This window comes from Hemibagrus wyckioides, linkage group LG04 (assembly GCF_019097595.1).
Source record: "Hemibagrus wyckioides isolate EC202008001 linkage group LG04, SWU_Hwy_1.0, whole genome shotgun sequence".
NCBI classification, from domain to species: Eukaryota; Metazoa; Chordata; class Actinopteri; order Siluriformes; family Bagridae; genus Hemibagrus; species Hemibagrus wyckioides.
In genome coordinates this window covers 15,786,721-15,806,401 of record NC_080713.1, presented here as the reverse complement: position 1 = coordinate 15,806,401, position 19,681 = coordinate 15,786,721, and the positions used below count along the sequence as shown (strand labels likewise).

Sequence of the window (19,681 nt, the reverse complement as noted above, 5' to 3'; positions counted from 1 at the left end):
CATTAAATTATTAAGATAAATGGAATTACAAGACATTTTTCTTTGTACTTAAACATTCATTTGCATTTATTCATTTATCAGATTTTTACGAACAGAGTAAGTTGGATGTTAAAATGTGAAAGGGTTAAAGGTACAACTCTATGAAAAATTAATATCATTATAAATAAGTGCTACAATGGTCTAGTCTGTAAATAAACCAGTTTAAAGAAACATTTAAATGAGAACAGTAGTGGTACAGAGAAATAAAAAGAAAGACTCGGATCCATTTGTAGGGGTGAGAGTGCTCTAATGAGGTGCCAGGATACAAAAGCAGCAAAATCTCACCTGCTTGGATCGCAAAAAAAAACAAGGACATATGTGCTCAAAAGCTGATAACCTCCCTTCTGGTATGTTTGTACTCTGAGGGGCATAGTTTATAGCTACTGAGTTAGAAAGTATTTCACCAGAGTGTGCCTGTGTATAGCCACATATGAAATAGAAAGCTGCTGCTAAAGCAAAGAGTTCTGCTTCAAAGAAAACAACAAGATATGGTTAGCACAGATGGCCTTGGATGTAACTCATTCTCATGGCACCAACAACATCTTTTAGAAGCTCTTGTGTTTACTGCCTGACAGTACCGGACCCTGTCAATGTTTTACATCAACAATTTAAAAACAGTTCAAATTAAAAACTTTTAAGTAATTGTTCATTAAATTAAATGGATTAAAAAGGATAAACCATGTAAGATCATTTTCTACTCTCAGTGTGAACATAGAGAAATTAAGTAAAAAAAAAAAAAATATATATATATATATATATACACTACGGAAAAATAGGAAAAATAAGAATGTTATAATAACCTGGTGTACTTACCCTTTTATAATTGGGGAGGTGGCTATGTCCAGAATATCCAGAACCAATCACTCTCCTGCCTCAGTCTTTCAAATATCACACAGAATAATAAACATTAATCCCAAATAAACATCAGCTGTTTAATAGCTGCCCCCCCCCCATCAACTTGGTTTCATACGACTGCCGAAATCATTGTCTGCAAAGAGCTTACAAAGCACACATGGTTTATAAATCAGGAGAGGGGTATTAAAAACATTAGATCTACCATGGAACACCATAAAGGTCATCATCAACAAATAGAGAAAATAGAGAACAAGAGTGACATCACCAGGAACAGGACATCCCTCCAAAATTCATAAGGACAAGTCTAAATCTTATGGCAAAGTCTTATGGCAACACTATGTCACGTCCAGGCTCCCCCGCCCTGTGCGGGGCTCAAACCCGGACCTCCTTGGTAGCCCGTGTGCCGGCACGCCATGGAGACAGACCCATATGTGGGATTCAGAGAAGCATTGCTTTATTAACATAAACATGGGGTAGACTAACTAGACACTAGACATGACATGGCACTAAACTGGAACTAAAACATAAACAAAAAACCAAAGTATAAAACATGGCATAAACCTGAACGCGGACCTGACATAACCATAAACAAAGAACATAACACAAAACAATCAAGAATGACCGACGAGGACAGGTACACAAGAATCCCTATTTATAGGGCTAAACATTAAGGTTAATGGGAAACAGGTGACAAAATACACTCGAAGAAGCAGGCTTCCGAGATTCGCCTGCCAGCATCCTCTCCAGGCTTGGCAGGGAACTGTCCAGCTGTTCCTAACACACAAAAGGTGTGAACTGCGGCACTTTTCAAGCCAGAGGAAATCATAAATAGTTACAAGTACTAGTCAAATTTAGTGCAAACTCCTCAGGTCTCCTGATAAGCTGGAAATAAAAAGGAATTTCACCTTTCAGCACGACAAAGACCAAAAGCATACCATCTAAATCAGCAAAAAGCAATCGGCTTAACCAAAAGATCAGTAATTTTGAAGGACCTAGACAAGCCAAGTCATAATGTGCCATGCTGATTAGACTATTACCCAAAAAGAGAGGTGTAATAAAATAAAAAGATCATTTAACAAAGAATATGTTTACGGGTGTGTTATCGAATGCAAATTGTTTATCGTGAGTTTTTTCTTCCTTTTGACCATAAAAAAGATATAATTTTTTTTTATATTTTGGTGTGTATGATACACAGAATTCAGGATTAAGCGGTGAAGCCCAGTTTACTCCATCAGGTCAGAAACTTCATTATCTCCTCACCATCAACCTAAAGGAGGGAAGAAACCTGGCCATCAAAGACCGCTCTGGTAAGCATATCATCATGTGGTGTTCAATCTGAAGGACTGTGCAGCACTTTATGCTTATAAAACCTAATTCTTCTCAATTACTCAGTGTACAGACATTCCCTTTCATATTTTCTGCCTTCTTGCCTTCTTGTGTTATTTTCATATAATGATGTTTTGTTTTTACTTGCATAGTGAAACAGAATGCCAACACTTTTTGTTGGTTTTAGGCTTTCTCAGAGATGGATAATATCTGAAAGCATTTTTCATGGGTTTTTTTAATGCATTTTAGTACATAATATACATAATTTAAGCCGAAAACAGTATGAAAGGAATCTCAAAGTGCAGCATTCTTAAACCAGGTATTGTCTGACTGCAGTGTTTGGCATGTTTGATATTTATAGCACAGTGTGTGGTTTACTGTTTCTCTGGAGCACACTGGGAAATACTGATCCAGCAGGTTATTTATGCATTTATAATGGAACTTGTAATGAAAATCCAAAATGTTCAGGTTTTTGTGCATAACGTGTTAAATGCGAAACATACCGATCCTGTTGCAACTGTGAAAAAACATTGTATGCTGTCTAAGACAATGCAGACTTAGTCTAACTGAACAAATATTAAAGAAACTTCATGTATATAAAATCTACTAGGAAGGGAAATGGTCTAGCTGCATTTTCCACAGAATAAAATGTATGTGTGTATGTGTGATTTTCCCTGATGTGTCTAGTTTGAAATGTGACACTGTTGCATAGTGATACAAAACAAAATAAATGACACCATACTTTTTAATGAATGGAATGCCTTTGAGCTAACTAAATGCAAGCAGTGGTGTTCTGAGATAATAACAAGGCATGTGGTCTAACCAGAATGTAAATCTTTCTGACTTCAGGCCTCTCCCTAATGGTTATCATGTTAAAACATAGTTTCACAAACAACTATTCCACCTGATGGACAGTTTGTTTTGGCCTAGCAAACAAATCATGAGGCCATGTATTTGTTATGCTGATGTGAAATAACAATTGCAGTGGTGTAGAGACTTTCCTTTAGAGCAGAAAGTATGCAAATGGGCTGACTCAATGGAAAAACAAGCTGTAGAGTGGATATGAGATCAGCCAGGCCTAACTGTTGTGTGAGGAGCCACTGGAAACATGGCTTAGATTATGTTCTGCAGTGTTTTGCTACTGAGCATTGACACACATGAATCTTTCCAGCAGCCTTGGGTTTGATATGTGTTTACTTCAATCTTAGGCGCACATGGAACAAGTGCAGTTCTATTTGATGCCCAGAAACATTTCTTCAGATCCAGTGCCAGTTTATGTGGCAGGCTTTGCCAAGCTGATTGGGCACCTAATTCTCCTGATGAGTGTCACAGGTGTATGCCCAGAGGCTGTTAATTACTATCATCCTCTCATTATTTTCTCATAATTGCAATATACCCGGCATATTTCTCATGGCCAGTTCAATCTGGCAATAACTCGACTCCCCATCTTTCGAAAATGATCAATCATCTGTTATGAAAAGGACGAACAGATCTTACAAAACACGGACGCGAATTTTAAGGACATGGAGCCAGCCTAGAAGATTTCAAACTTTCCTCTGAGAAGGTTTTTATTTATTTATTTTTATTTATTTATTTATTTTTTTTGACAGACACAGTCTGGTTTTAAAAGTAATTGAAATACATCACCATCTGCTGGCCATAACATGAAATGGCATTACAAAAAGATTGCTCTGTTACTACAGAAACCTCTGTTCTCATATATTGAATATTACAATGCAATTAAATGTAGAGGATATTAAATCTGGAATATAAAAAATAATAAATAATATGACATTTATAGACCAGAAATCCAAGGTTAAACTTCTATCCACACAATGCAGTCTCAAAAACATGAGCACATTTATAGTATTTGCTGGCATACTGTTATGAATACTGTGAGTGTTGTTTCACCTAAATTGTTTTGCACAAAGTGAAAATAAAGACTTTTTTTTGGCATGGGCTAGGGAAGTAGGGGATGTATTAGAAGTAAACTGTGAATAGCTGAGTGCGTTTTGACCTGTTATGAGACAAAAATAAGTTTATGCAGACATTAGGAAGAATTACTCGGAATTTTGACCTTCATTGGGCAGCAGGTGGTACAATTTACAGTTTGAAGTGGACACATTAAGCACATGTTAAAACCCGACAAATGATAATGACCTATAAAATGTTTGTCGTGTTCAACATAATGGATTTGCCTGATTATATTCCTGTTTACTTTTCAAACTTTATCTAACGACTAGAAAATACCTCAGTCAAACCATGGTGGACTTTGTGTATCGCACCTGACAGCTCTCATCAAAATTGCAGTTGTGATGCACCCCATTCAGGCCCTGGGCTTTCACTGTCTCCTCACTAGTTGAATCCTCACTTTATGTGACAGGATGGCATAATGGTGATGTGGTAATCCCCCCTCCCCCACACTGCCTCTATTTGCTTAACAATTAACGCCCAGCCCACGGCCGGCTGACACCATGCGCACACACACACACACACACACACACACACATACACACACACACACCGCCTCTATGTCCTCTAAACAGCGTCCCGACAAGCCCACAAACCCCCCACATGCACCTTCCCTCCCTTCTTCTGTGGCCGTTAATTTCTGCCGTCACTGTTTTTTCAGTCCCGCCGCAGCTCCTCCTGTCAGGTTGCCTCCTGGAGCTGTTCATTTGGATAGGCGGCACGCTGACAGGCCTGACAGCCCGTCCCCACAGGGCCTTTTGTCATGTGATTCCAGGCTACCCGCCGCTTTTTCTCAAGCACCCCCTTTATTCGTCTATACAAACGAAGCCACGGGCTTCTTTCTATCCGCTCATGTTGGTTTTTGTTGTTTTTTTCCCTCCCCTTGTCTTCTCTTTTTTTTTTTACTTCAATCTGCATGCCATATCATAGACAAAGACGGTCTGTCCATCTGCTTTTCTTTGTCCTGGTTGAGCAGGATGGAGTCGCTTAACAGGGTTTGGAGATTAACACCGGTTGCACTTAATTTCAGGGGTTTTAATGTGCTGGATTCATGCTGCCGAGAGTTTGTTTTGTTCTATAATTAACCAATTAAGAGTTGTGAGGTCCATCTCCCCCACACTTTGACAAGTCTCCCGAAACAATGCCAATGCTGCTATATCAAGCATGTATGTATGGGAGGTAATGAGTATATGTGTGTGGTTTTTTGTCGGGTGGACCACATGCATGCACGATCACATGACTGTCGCTCTTTATTGTTTTTTTTTATCTGTTATTTATAACACTTATTTTATACTCCATCACCTCCTCTATAAAACACAATGTCTTATTTGAGCTCTCTCTGACTTTTACCACAGGTACCAGTGACCCTTATGTCAAATTCCAAATAAATGGCAAGACAGTCTACAAAAGCAAAGTTGTATACAAGAACCTTAATCCTGCATGGAACGAGTGTTTCTCCATCCCTATCAGGGACCTCGAGCAGAATATCTCTGTTAAGGTGTGTACAAAATGTCCTGATAATACATCAACCACTGAAATGTGTGTATGTGTGTCTTAACATAAAGTTCTCAAAGCTTTTTTCCAATTACTTATAATTCTGTTGCAGGTGTATGACCGAGATTTGAGATCTCGAGACTTCATGGGTTCAAGCGCCATCACTCTCAGTAACTTGGAGTTGGACAAGTATGACACATTCATTTGCATATTTTCTTGTTGCTCATCATCGGGCATGATCAACGGTAGCAGTCTTAGAATAACTCAACCTATTGACCTTTAACCCATAAAGATGGTGTTTCTTTCAGAACATCTGAGATGATCTTGCGTTTGAAAGACCCTGGCAGTCTGGAAGAGGACATGGGAGTAATAATCTTAGACGCCTGTGTGTCCATCTGTGAGGGGCCCACCAAACGAAATGTATGTCCTGAATACAAAATACAACAGATGTCAGGCACAACAAGCGTGTAGTCTTATGTAGCAACAGATTGACTGACAAACATGTCTCTTGCTTATATTTCAGAAATGGCCACTTAAAAGGAAAGGAAGCTTCAATAAGGTAGAATAGGTTTTCTTCTTGAATGCTTCATACAGATAACTTCATGATATTTTATAATGTTTTTGTTTTTAATCATATTCTACTTTAATTTTTATCTCAGTCTCACAGCCTGAGAGATAATAGCATAGTCTGTTTGCAGTGAAATGCAATTCATTATAAAGAATTCTCTTTTGTTTATGAATTATAAAATATGTTTGGGTGTTCTATAATTGGCCACTGGAGGGCAGTAAATCATTATATAATATCTCTTTTTCCCAGCTTGCCTTCCAGTTCATAAATTCTGCTTTTATAATGATAAGCATTCATTTTGCACAAAGTACTGCGAAACTGATGCTGGATTGAATATGTTGCATTGATCCAAACATGTCATGTAATCTTTATGTTATCTTTTATCTTTGTCTTGTTTTGCGTTTTGATTAAGGTACTAAAGCTATATTTAAGCTTTGAGCCAAAGTTCACTAGAATACATTTGGTTAACAAAGCTTTGAGTCACTTTACATATATTTTAAGTCTCCTGGACAGAGGGTTATTTTTGGTCTTTTTCCAGTATTGCCTTTATCTGGTGGCATGGCTCTACTTCATGTCTCACATATATTATATGTCTTACCTTTTCTCAAAGAATTTCAGTTTAGCATGAAATAAATAGCAAAGATGACAAATACATAGGCAAGTGCAAAGAGGAACAAGAGGATCAAAATCTTAGTTTTGGACTAGACCAGGGCTTTAAGAAGATTTGACTGTGTTTTTTTTTTTTTTTTTTTTTTTTTGTGAAGATGACTGTTTTCTGTGGGTTTTACACTGATGGTTGTTCTGAATCACATGTCTGTGCTAGTGCAGCTGAGGCCCGGCTCTATTTGACACCTATTCGGGAGAGGCGGAAGATGGTCCTCTCATCTGCTCTTCTCCTCTCTCACACACCCGCCATCACAGTCACGCTGACACACACTGCCTCTGAGATGGAGGCTGGCAACTGTACTAACACACAGCGTGTGGTGCTGCTTCTCTCTGACAGGGTCGCTTGAGCTCCACTGTGTGTGGTGTGTGTGTGTGCATATGTGTGTATGTGTGTGTATATGTGGGTCCCTTCCATTTTCTGAGGCACTCTGCCAGTATGGGATGGTGTGGCTCATTCCCAGGCATGGAGAGCTATAACCCAGATGTTAAGATGTAATATCCCAGCTGTGGATGGATAGAAAGCCAAATGGGCCAGGCCCGCTCATCCCCATGCTGTCCTACCATATGGAGTCAATCCCCCTGACCCTTTTAGCACCAGGAATAGCCTCTCTTTAGGGCCCACTTACTGTTAAGTGGAATTGTTTTATTGGCCATGGTGATCGCACTACTTGTCCAAAATAAACACTTGGGATGACTTGGCTCAGGCGAGCATTCTATCTCTCTCCCAAACCCTCTGCCCTCCCCCCTTATCGCTTTTTAAAGAGCCTTGTTTATGGAGACATGACCATCACATTGAGAGTTAAAGCAGGGGCGTTAATGGGGAATACGCTCAACTCTGTCCCAGACCAGCCTTGCTGCGCTAACAGCTCTGCTGTTTGATTTCTGGCAGACCTGGCCAGCCTTTCATATATGTCGTATTTTTTAAAGTGCATGGCGATCAAGCTCTTCACCACAATGCAATCCATCTGCACTGCCTGTAATGGGCTCAATGTGCATATCGATATGGAAGACTTTGCCAATTTTAAGCAGTTAGCTGAAATGCTGTGGATGCAGCCATTCTCGTCACACATGTGATATATAAATATATTTTATTTTTGCTTCACTTTGGTAATTTAATTGCAATTGTAATTACTATCTTATTTGATTGCTCCTTTCTATAGAAATTGTTGTTTGAAATTTAAACAATTTCAGTGGCAAATGATGTAAGTGTTGCTTCCTATCTGTTTTTTATGCATTGCTGGTTCCAGGGTCAGCTCCGAGCGGCCTCTATGCAGAAAAGCCAAGTGTGGAATGGAGTATACACTGTGGTGCTGGTGGAGGGGCAGGACATGCCTGAGAGTGGCCAAGGGGATGTCTTTGTCCGCTTCAAACTAGGGGAGCAGAGGTTCCGAAGTAAGGTGAGGTTTCTGTCTCTAAATATTCTCTGTTATGTAAACACGGGCTCTTTCATTTGCAGCACATTCTATAACTCTATATGTCGTTTATCCATATCTCTCTGATTCCACTCTCTCTGTTTGACTCATTGTTTTGGCTGTGGCTGTCAATGCAGCCCTCCTTATGCTTGTGCGGCTGCATTTCTCCAGGCTCATTTGCGTTCCCAGCATGCATTGCTCATCTGGCTCCACCTCAGTGCATTGGCCGTCCCCCTGATGAATCCACCCAGTGCTAGTGTTGTGTTCTCGTCTTTTTTTAACAGCTTCAGCTGTGTTTGGGCTTGCTTGTTTGTTGAGCAAATATGATTCTAATCGGTTGGTGTCAAGATGTGGAATCCCAGGGAGGAATCAGAAGGGTGTTCTCCAAAATGATCATTTCATACCTCCTTCTTTCTCATCAATACTCAGACTTAGAGTGAAAGAATAAAAAGTTTTGCCCCCATATTGACATTGTGTCAGTCTGCATAGTACAATGACGTCTTTTTTTGTTATTTTCTGCATCAGAATCTGTGCATTAAGACCAATCCACAGTGGAGGGAGAAGTTTGAATTCAACCGTTTTGAGGATGGTCAACCAGATGTGTTGCTGGTCGAGCTCTACTGCAAGAAGGGCAGAAAGTGTGAGGAATGTTGGGGAGTGTGAGTTCAAAGCATATGACCTTTATCTCTACAGTTCATTTTTCTCAACGCAGTGACACAAACCTATCTCTGTCAGTTTTTTTAAAAAAACTTTAGCATTCTTGCTCAAGACGCATTTAGATGGATAAGAAATAAGTCTAAAACATGTTCAGCTTAAATTAAATTATATTTCTTTTTTTAAAATGGCCTATTATTGATTTCTAACAGCAACTGCTCTTATGTGCAGGATTGAACGTGACCTCTCACAGCTGCCAGCCAATACAACACAGACATACAATATGATTACCGGCAAAGGTCGCCTGGTGTTTTTGGTCACACAGTACCCCTGTTCTGGAGTCTCTGTTTCAGACCTGGGCTCCACATTTTTAGACAATCCAAACACCTATGAAAGCACCCTCAAGAAATATGTTAGTGTCTGGTCCTTCATTTTTTTTACCCCCTTATTCATTGACTGGAAAAAAATAAATAGCTGTTGGTTTAAAAAATATTAAAGGGTACTGCTTGTCTCATGCACAGAGTCTGAAGAACACACTGGACAATATGCAGGATGTCGGCTATCTCCAGGTCAAGGTTTTACGGGCTACAGACCTTTCATCTACAGATCTGAATGGTACTCACTTTCCATTCATGTAGTTTCTATTCAATTTAGTTCAATTTTATTTGTATAGCACTTTCAACTATGGACATGCCTTCAAGCAGCTTTACCAACATAGAAAAATATAGAATAAAAATTACAAAGTTTCAAATTAAATTAATATTTAATAATACACCTTCAATCATTTGTTTTCACCTATTCAGGTAAGAGTGACCCATTTTGTGTGCTGGAACTTGGAAACAGCAAGCTGCAAACTCAAACCATCTACAAGACCCTCAATCCAGAATGGAGAACAGCATTTACAGTGTGAGTGCCACATTAAATGCTGCTCACATACAGATTTTGGTTTGGTCCCACAACACAACACAAACCATCAACATAATCTCTTATTAGTAGATGGTACTAACCTTGATCAGTTTAAAATATTTTGTTGCAAAATTCTTTTCACATGTGTGCTATTATTTATTTACATTTTATTTATACATACAATATTTAGGCTGTTTCTATAGAAGGCTTAAAAGTCAAAGATCTTTTTCTTATAATTTAAATGCTCATAATTTCCAAATAGCCATATAGACTACCATTTAGTGTGAAGTAATCAGAGTTTTTTGCCTTTTCCACAGACCAATTAAGGACATCCACGATGTCCTAATGCTGACTGTTTTTAGTGAAGATGGAGACAAAGCACCAGACTTTCTGGGGAAAGTTGGTATTCCTTTGCTTACTGTAAGTTCATAAAAGGAAAACATCCCATATCTTTTTGCCTTTTTGAACTTTTTTACCTGTAAATAAATAAATACGATACTGTTCTGGGGAATGAGCATACCCCTAAAAAAACAAATGTCATGATAATATTTATGAACATTCTGTTGTAGGTTTCGAATGGACAACAAGTAACCAATCTTTTGAAAAAGTACAACTTGGAAGACACATCGAAAGGAAGCATTACACTGGAGATCAACATTTTCTATAACCCAGTAACAATACTTTTTTTTTTTAAGTGGGGAGGGGGGTTGGTCATGTAACTAAGAAGATTATTTTAAAAAATCTATAACATTTTGTATATTGTATCTAATCCATTTCACAAGGATGTGGTGAAGATTAATGAAACATTATAAACCAGTGTCTTTAACTTCACCAACACATTGTGAACTGCTTGTAACGGCTTAAACTTAACAGTGTTTCAACCTCTTGCTGTCAAAGGTCAGAGCTGCCATTCGTACCTTCCATCCCAAAGAAACAAAGCTTGAGGAGGATAATCCAAAGTTCAATAAGAAGGTTTGTATACTGATCACCACTAGATCTTCATCTTTTTCAGTACTGTAACAGTACGTTCTTACATGGTTTCCCATCAATATATAATGCTAAGTGGACTTGATGGATTAATATTTATCACCCTCAATGTGTCCTTTGTAAAAGCCTCTATGCACCTCACTTATTGTGAACATTATTCCACGCCAGGCATTTTACTAACTACTGATTTGTCGCCCATTAGCTGTTAGCACGCAACATTTACCGTGTGAGGAGGATCAGCATGGCCATTCTGTATACGCTGCAGTACATTAAGAGCTGCTTCCAGTGGGAGAGCACTCAGAGGAGCATCATTGCCTTCCTGGTAAGTTCTCCAGCTGATGTCTATATAACGCCTCCATAGAGCCTTTGCTGGCAAAGTAATCACTCATCTATGATTAAGAACATTTATCTTCTCACTCTGAAGCTGCAGTCAAAGTAGATATTTGCTGTTAATCTGTCCTTGAACAAAGGGCATATCCAAAGTGAGAGCAGATAATTGCCAATGAAAAAGTCACCATTTTGTTGCAATTTGCAATTTAGCTCTGATTTAGCAAGGGCGACTTTGCTGGATTTTTAGCTTTATAAATGTAATTTAACTTTCTGAAAGTATTTTAGGAATACAAACGTAAGGAATGTATACACAAAATTTTATACATTTAAAGATTTGGTAATCTATTTTGTGTACTCCAATTTGCTGGAAACTAGCAATGTATCTAACCCATAAACAGTAAAACACAAATATAAAGACCTGCATTGCCATTTTATCCAGGCTGCATGGTTTCTATGAAACCATTCTGTGAAAATGCATTAGGCTGCAGTGATGAGTGCAAGCAAAGCAGTGGTACTGTTTGCTGAAAATATCTTGAACATAGACAAATTTTTGTAAAAAATTCTTTTTGTGAGACTACTATACATGAAATATTATTTAGCCAGTTTAGATGTAATTTTTTCTTATTCTGTTAGCAGATAATTTTGCTTCTTCCTGGAAATGACTACTTAAAATTAGAAAAATGACCTGCCGATACAGCAAGACTATTTTTAAACATGAAATTAATGAAGTAACTAGAAATAATAATCATAATCTTATGATAATAATAATAATCCTATGATAGGACATACAACATACCTTTGACTATATGACTTCAAGATATTTTTGCAGTGTATCTTGAAAAGTCAAATATATTATATGTAAAAGCCACTAAACTAAAGCTGAACTAAAGAAGGTATTGTAATTTATTTGCAATAGAAGTCTTTGACCACTCTTCTAAGTTGAAAATAAAATCGTTTGACTTTTGTAATTTTTGCTAATTCAAAATTTAGTGCAAGTCTTTAGGGGGAGTTTATTTAGCACACAACAGAGTGCAGCTTTACCTTCATGGCATGCTGCACAATACCAGATCTTGCCCTTGCCGTGTTGTTCCAGAAGCCTATGGAGTGTGCTGCTACACTGTAGTTGGGCAGATATTTTTAGACTCCAGGCTTTTTTGGAGCTGGGAGTTTGAACCAATCTCCTCTGTTCTACTGGAATGAACAGTGCTCCTGGGTAAGGTAAGGTGTTAAAGGGTGGTGGGCCTGGTCACCTGGGGAGAGAAACAGACAGATGGAGAAAGCATGTTAGAGACAAATGTATATGCAATATGGTCGGTTGACTGGATAATTGCATGAATGAGCAGGTGGTCAGTACTAAGGACAAGGACCTAATAAAGTGACCAATGAGTATAGATCAATAACCAAAGACCATTATTACATTTTGATAAAATAATAGTCACTGTCACACGCAAAGACTAATCTCTCTTTGACTTTAATGTCTTGGGTCCTCTTTGCAGGGAAAGGTCACTGCATATCAATACCTTTTCATTTTCTGACTGATCATATGTATATTGTAGTTCTAAGATGACAGTAGCTAACTGAAGAGTTTGAAAATATGTAAATTATATGCTTATTTGCTTCTCAGTCACTGGCTTTCAGCTTACTTAACGCATATCAGAGAATTTAGACTGATGTGTAAGAAACTACCATCTTTCGTAAGAATGCTTGTTTCATCTTTCAAGTACAATTTTACAGACTTGAAGAATCTATGCCAAGGCACACTGGAGCTGTTCTGGCAGCTTGTTGTGGATCAGCACTAGCACATTGTGGTTTGTACTTTAAATTGTCACTCATATGTCCAAGTCTTAAGGATGGAAGTATCTAAGGTACTGAGTCACACCTGGGCAGATGGACGCTGCCTGCTTTTTTCAGATGTGCCTAATTAGACCACACTGTGCATTTTCCCTCTGAAAGCTGCTTTCCAGGCTACACCACATGTGAACCTGGCTATAATATACATTACAATACATTATTTATAGAGTGGTTGGATTTCACAGTTCTTATGCTATCACAGTTTTACACTTATAATGCATTCACCACAGTGTGGTTTGTCTGTCCAGCGCTATAGGTTCTGGTAGGCACGCCTGTTCCAGGAACACACACTTACCCAGCTGCTGGAAATACCCAAGAGGGCGATGCTGACCTCCTGACAGGATAGAGCTTATACCCATTCCCTCTCCCAGTCTCCTTTTTTTAATCCACACACAGAGATTTGTATGTGTATGCCACATAAAGTGCATCACTATGTGATCAAGCAGACTAAGCACAAGCTGTCACACTAGCGTTAATATTTTGTATATGTAGTCTATTTTCAGTTGACATTGATATGTTTTGACTCAGACGCCTCATATAAAAACTGCTTTATATGTGGATATTATGAATAAAGTGGCGAATGCTATTAGAGGCCATTCACTAAGCTTTTGCACAGCAGGTCATGGAAGCTCTTACAGAATTTACTTAAAGTGTGTACTTCAGCATGGACTTTATTGTGTGTAGCAATGGTGCTGTTTTTAACTGCATAATTCTCAGTGTAAGTGAAAGTGGGCCTTTTGAAGTTCTTCTCTATATCACACCATGGCATTCCATTTAAAAATAGTAACCGGCTCATTAGATAATCCTGAAAGCCCTTTGTCTGTGTATAGGGAGAAACACCTGGTGAACGCTTAGAAGGTGTCTGCAGCCCTGCAAACAGAAAAAAAACTAGGAATATAATTTATGACTTGTTTATCTTCTGGTAATGAGTCTAGAAATTGCACCTGACGAACACAGTGCTTTGTGTGTAGGAGAGAGAGACAGACAGAGGCAGAGAGAAAGAAAACAAGTGAGAGTAAGGAAGAGAGCTAAAATTTTTATAAAATGCCACTTTTTTTTGGTTATGGCTCTTTTTCAGCGAGAGAGAAAGAGAGACAGAGAGAGAGTGAGAGAGAGATGTGGCATGCAGGGACTGTATAGGGGTCAGCCAGAGTTCTTTTCTGCAATGCCCACTTTGGTCTGCAGATGGTGTCATAGCACTACCAAATACATATATAGCATATATTGTTCCACTAAAGTAAGAGTACTCTGTGAAGTCTTTTATTGCAGTGAGCGAGAGAAAATCTTTCTTTATCCACATAGAATGAAAAATTGTTTTACAAGCTAAATGAGTTGTGCGTTACACAGCCAAATTACAGTTCCTCATAACTTGAAAATCCTTAGCATAAATGAAATGGTCAAAAAAATGTTGGAAGAAAGAGAAAAAGAGAAAGAAAAAAAGCTATCTTTAACATGCATGCTTTACTTTCATTAGTGTGCTTTAAGTATTTAAGTGATATGAATATTTTAACACGTTAGTTTGCTTTGGCTGTCAGTAGGCATGACCGGAACGGAAAACCTGTGTGTGTGTGTGTGTGTGTGTGAGAGAGAGAGAGAGAGAGAGAGAGACGTTTTTCTTTTTGACACTGCCAGGTAGCAAGCGGTTTAGACATCATTTGACAGGCTGTGAAATGCTGATTGCTTCACATCACAGACTGTAAAGATGGCATCTGATGAATGTTTGATGTCGTGCAGCTGTAAACACAGTTGGCAGCCATGATGGAGGGTTCTCTCTCTATCTCTTTCCCTGTCTGCATCTCTCTGAGCTGACAGGATGAGAACCGAAGAGGGTCAGAGTCACAGTGCAGTTTCAGTTTGAGTCTTAAATTGACTTATTTGGACTGTCATAATCAATTCAGTTAACACTATAGCCAGCATTGCTCTGTTTAATTCACTAGTTCCTATAAAGTGTAGCCTTTTAAATGTATAATTGTGTGAGCAAATCCTTCTTTATCTGTATTATAATCTTCTTTGTTTTTCAAGTTTGAAAGTTTGCCAAGAGGTCCAGCCTGGACAGTTGGATTGAGCGGTGTGTGTGCGAGTGTGCGTTGAATGTGCGCTCCTCTCGGCAACAGGCTCTGGGTGCTTCAGGGACCTGTCACTGAGTCTTAGAGTTTTTATGTTGTGGATATGACAGGCAGAAGGACCCTTGATGGCGTTTATATACACTGCGTGCATGCTGGATTTTCTTGAACCTATCCTCTAATCGATTAATAATTAACGAGGCAGAGTGCAGCAGGCGCTCAGCGTGGTATGACGGCTGCCACTCTGACAGTTATTGAGAGCGTTATTGAGACATGTATGCTTGGCGTCATCGCAGCTTTGTGCTGACCTCACAGACCCAGCTCTCATCACACATGCTGACAGGCCTACTGTCGGCCAATCATGTCCTCACACTAGTGAAAACAGCTTCAAAACAGTCCAACATATTAGAGACCATTCACTCAAATATTCTTCAGTGGAGTTTTTATTGAGTTTCTAATTTGCATGTTTTAGCTGTATGTGTACAATAGAATTATGAATATAAAGAATGGAATATACAGCTCTGGAAAAAAGTAAGAGGCCACTGCCCAATCTCCAGATTTGAACCCTATTGAAAACCTCTGGAATGTCATCAAGAGGAAGATGGTCACAAACCATCAAGCAAATCTGAGTTGTTTGCTTTTTTGCAAAAAGAGTGGTATAAAGTTCCCCAACAGCAATGTAAAAATCTGGTGTGGAGCATGGAGCCAAAACGCATGCAAATCGGGGTTATTCCACCAAATACTGATTTCTTAATGTTATTTAGCTGAAGCATTAACACAATTTGTTTACAAATTATTTTCATTTTGTTTTATTTGAGTTACTGCATGATCTTGGGTTATTTTGATGTGTTGTCATTTCTTTTAAATATACACTCTAAATAACAATAGTTATATTTTAAATTTAGGAGAAATATTGTCAGCAGTTCACAGAAAATTAAACAAAACTGTTCATCTCACCAAGACATGCACCTGGAAGAAAAAAACATAAGAAACTGATTATTTTGCAGTGGTCTCTTATTTTTTTTCCAGAGCTGTATATTCTTTATTGATGAATTTTGTACTATTTGTTGCTATATTTCTGTTCCTATTGCAAATCCTTATGCAGTGTGTGTGTGTGTGTGTGTTTGTGTGTGTGTGTGTGTGTGTGTGTTTGTAATGACCAGTGCAAAGATACTCTATATCTCCCAGTATAGAGAGGACAGTTCTCTCCAGGCATCACTGCCCATGGCTGTTTCTGGCCTCTGCTTGGCCTCACTGGCTGTGACGTGTGTGTGTGTGTGTGTGTAAGCAGAGTTTATGTGTGTGTGAGCAGAACTGACACTTGGGCCCCAGTGGCCTCAGGGGAAGAAGGCTCGCATGGCGGATCTGTCACCCAGGATGTGGCTGAGTGTTAATGCTCCCGACATGGATTAAACACTGGTGGCCAGTGCGGTGGAGGCAGGGTCAGTGTGGCAGCCACTGACAGCCATTCTGCACCATTACTAGACGGCCTCTTCCCCTCATCTTTGCCTTTGTTTCTTTTTCTCCCTGTGTATCACACAATCACATATCAGAACATCACTCACTGGCCAGTGCAGGGGCTCAGTGGAATAACATGAGGAACTATGTGGTCTATACATACAAGTCTTACTTTATTTCCTATGGATTTATTTTTTTCAAATAATAACCACAAGTTATTAATGAATTATAAGAATAGCTTATGATATATACAGGGTGCCCGAAAAGTCTCCATACCTCCATAGGGAAATTAACACTATTTAGCAAAATGTAACTTTATTTACAAAACATCCCTACATGCTTGCCTTTTTCTTGTAAACATGCACAGAGTCCTCTCTCCCACTCATGATGAACTTGTGTTAACACATCTGGTGTTATGCATGTAATTGCACTTTGAGTGCATTCCTTTAAATGATCTTTGTCCTGTATCTTTTCCTGGTACACCAATGTGTTCTTCTTTTGTCACAGGCATTCTAAATGCTTTGTGGAAAAAAAATACACACATACACTGCCATCCTCACCACTATTACTTGAATATCTCAGTTCTCTCTAATCTCATTCTTCCATCCATTTCTTTCCTACACATTATGTGGGAGGTACATGGTCACTTAGCCACTTTACCTGGCCTACATAGAAACTTGAAATCCCGGACTTGCCACATATTACACGTTATTGTTTCTTTCCTTGCTCTACTCATAAAGAACTGCATACATTGCTGTAGCCAACATTACCACACAGTCTGCATTGTTCCTTTCTCTGTTTCTCTCTCTCTCTCTCTCTCTCTCTCAGGCTGTGAAAGCCAGGCATGAGCAGACAAGTCACTGGGGCTTTTGATTCACTATTAATATCATCTTTCTTGTATTTTAATTGAGTAAGCAATGCAGATTACTGCAGCTGCCCTCCGACTCACCTAGATAAAAAAAAACTTTTCATTTAAAATCTCTCTATCTCACACACAGACACACACACACACACACACACACACACATAGCCTGTAACCAGTAGTCAGTCTTGTTAAACTTCTGATATGTTCTTATAATTTGGCATTATTCCATAGCCCACTCACTGACCCTCAGCGCGTTGGCTGGCAGCTACACAACATGAGACTCAAACTTCTCCATCATGGTTTTGCAGATAAAGAAAGATGACACATACAGAATTATATTTGAACTGATCAATTTAATAAAGGAAGCTTTAAAAAGTATGATAAAATATAATATTACGTTTACTATATATATATAGTAAACGTATATAATAATATAAAATATATAATATTTTATTAAGAATGATTATTTTACCATTAATCGATCTGCAAATCCTGCCTTCTGCCAGTACAGCAGGCTGAAATGCAGTGTTTCACCGTTTTCAGTTACCTCTTTTTTTTTCAAGCCAGTAGTTGTTTTTAGGTTCAATTTATTCAACTTCTCCTCACAGCATTTATTTGGTTAATTATTTCTCCCATCTGTCTGCAGAATGCAGAGGAATTTGATTTAAGCAAGAGAGAGGGAGCTGTAATGTACTCCCATTATGGTAAATGTTAACACGTATCCCTGACAGTAAAGAGCAGGTTTTTTCCCAGAAGCTGCTGTTTTGTGCATCAGTCAGTAGTGTGGATTGGTTGCCTCTCTATAAAACCCCTATTTCCTATTTAATCAATTTGCAGGTTTGTATAAACTCATCGTGCAGCATTTTTGTCCTTTCATTTCTGCCATGGCTTTCCCTCTCCCCCTCCAGGGACAGCGTGGGTGGCAGTACCCGCTGCCAGCTCTAGCTGCAGCTCCTGGAGTTGTTTTATTCACACTTTTTTAATCGCTGAGTGCTTTATTATTAGGTGCAGGAATTACACCCAGCCAGACGGATCAGCTCAAGGATCCACAGAAATGCATTAGGCAGAATCTTATTAACGGAGCTGTTCTTAACCCTGCAGGTGGAGTGGCTCTGCCGTAGCCGCTCTTCTCCGAGCACATTTTCTAGGTGTCAAGCCTACTCAAACCTATGCTGCTGTTTTGCTTCTTTTTGATTAAAACTTTCCACTTTTTTTTTTTTTTTTTACCTTGGACATCCAGTGTATCATTGTGCACATGAATGGTTTTCACTAAAGGAAGCTTGTTGCCAAAACATGGCAGTGCCTGTTCAAATTAATTCTCATTCATTATTCAATTGTGCATGGTTTCCAAACAAATAACCCAATGATGACTTATGGCTTCTAGTTGGTTCCTATTTTTATAATTGGTTAATAATTATTGCTGGTCACATAGACCCACTGTTGGCATATTGTTAAATTTAATCAATAAAGCATTACACCACATCTTTACAATGTAGAAGAAAGCACTAATTTACTCCGAAGGCTGACAGGGTGCAATTTATCTACCTTCTTTAATCACTGACACTCACTGCTAATAATACAAAAACCGCTTAGAGGAGAATTAGTTCTGCAGGAGTGGTAGAATATTTCAGGAGATGGGGGAAGGCAGACCACTGTCTCTGCTCATTAGTTGGAGGCCATTTGACAAGTTGGACCCTGTCTAAATGCCCTAGCGACTGAATTGGAACAGCTTTCCACAGCACTTGCTGGGACATTTTTATTAGCGTTTAAAAAAGGCATGTACTTTGAGTACACTTGGGCTGAAGCTTGAGCATACACACATGGTGGGAGGCAAGCTGGAGATTTTTCTGCCACGTTTAGTTTATCCTCTCATTTAAGCCCTGTGTTTCGGCACGAGGCACTGAATTGCACTGCGCTTTTATCTTGTCCACCAAGCCTGTGTGCTGCTGAGCAAGAATTTGCATTAGTGTGCTATTATGAATACCTGTGACAGATTCCCAGTCCTGGCTCCCCGCATGGAAATGAATGGGCTCCCTCTCTTCTCTCGGGAAGATACAGACCAGGCAATTCCACTTTAGTGGTTAATGTAGCAGCTTTTGCAGTGAGGGTGAAGGAGTTCAGCTTTCCTGCTGGGCTAGTGTCAGTTTTGAAGACTTGCTTCCTTTTGCTCTCTTCCTCTCTGTCTCTCTCTCTCTCTCTCTCTCTCTCTCTCTCTCTCTCTCTCTCTCTCTCTGGA

The 19,681-nt window shown here is 39.0% G+C and overlaps 1 protein-coding gene across 2 annotated transcripts in view; it reads left to right on the top strand.

Moving 5' to 3' along the window:
* The window catches only part of mctp2a (multiple C2 domains, transmembrane 2a), a 41,330-nt gene that overhangs the window by 5,890 nt on the left and 15,759 nt on the right, over positions 1-19,681 (top strand). For both annotated transcript variants that reach the window (XM_058388108.1, XM_058388107.1), the window contains 14 exons: positions 2,090-2,201; positions 5,547-5,689; positions 5,798-5,874; positions 5,994-6,105; positions 6,209-6,244; positions 8,167-8,316; positions 8,857-8,990; positions 9,217-9,397; positions 9,507-9,600; positions 9,789-9,891; positions 10,209-10,311; positions 10,461-10,562; positions 10,789-10,863; positions 11,081-11,200. In XM_058388108.1, coding sequence (XP_058244091.1) covers positions 2,090-2,201; positions 5,547-5,689; positions 5,798-5,874; positions 5,994-6,105; positions 6,209-6,244; positions 8,167-8,316; positions 8,857-8,990; positions 9,217-9,397; positions 9,507-9,600; positions 9,789-9,891; positions 10,209-10,311; positions 10,461-10,562; positions 10,789-10,863; positions 11,081-11,200 — 1,542 coding nt within the window. The remainder of the gene's footprint in view (positions 1-2,089; positions 2,202-5,546; positions 5,690-5,797; positions 5,875-5,993; positions 6,106-6,208; positions 6,245-8,166; positions 8,317-8,856; positions 8,991-9,216; positions 9,398-9,506; positions 9,601-9,788; positions 9,892-10,208; positions 10,312-10,460; positions 10,563-10,788; positions 10,864-11,080; positions 11,201-19,681) is intronic.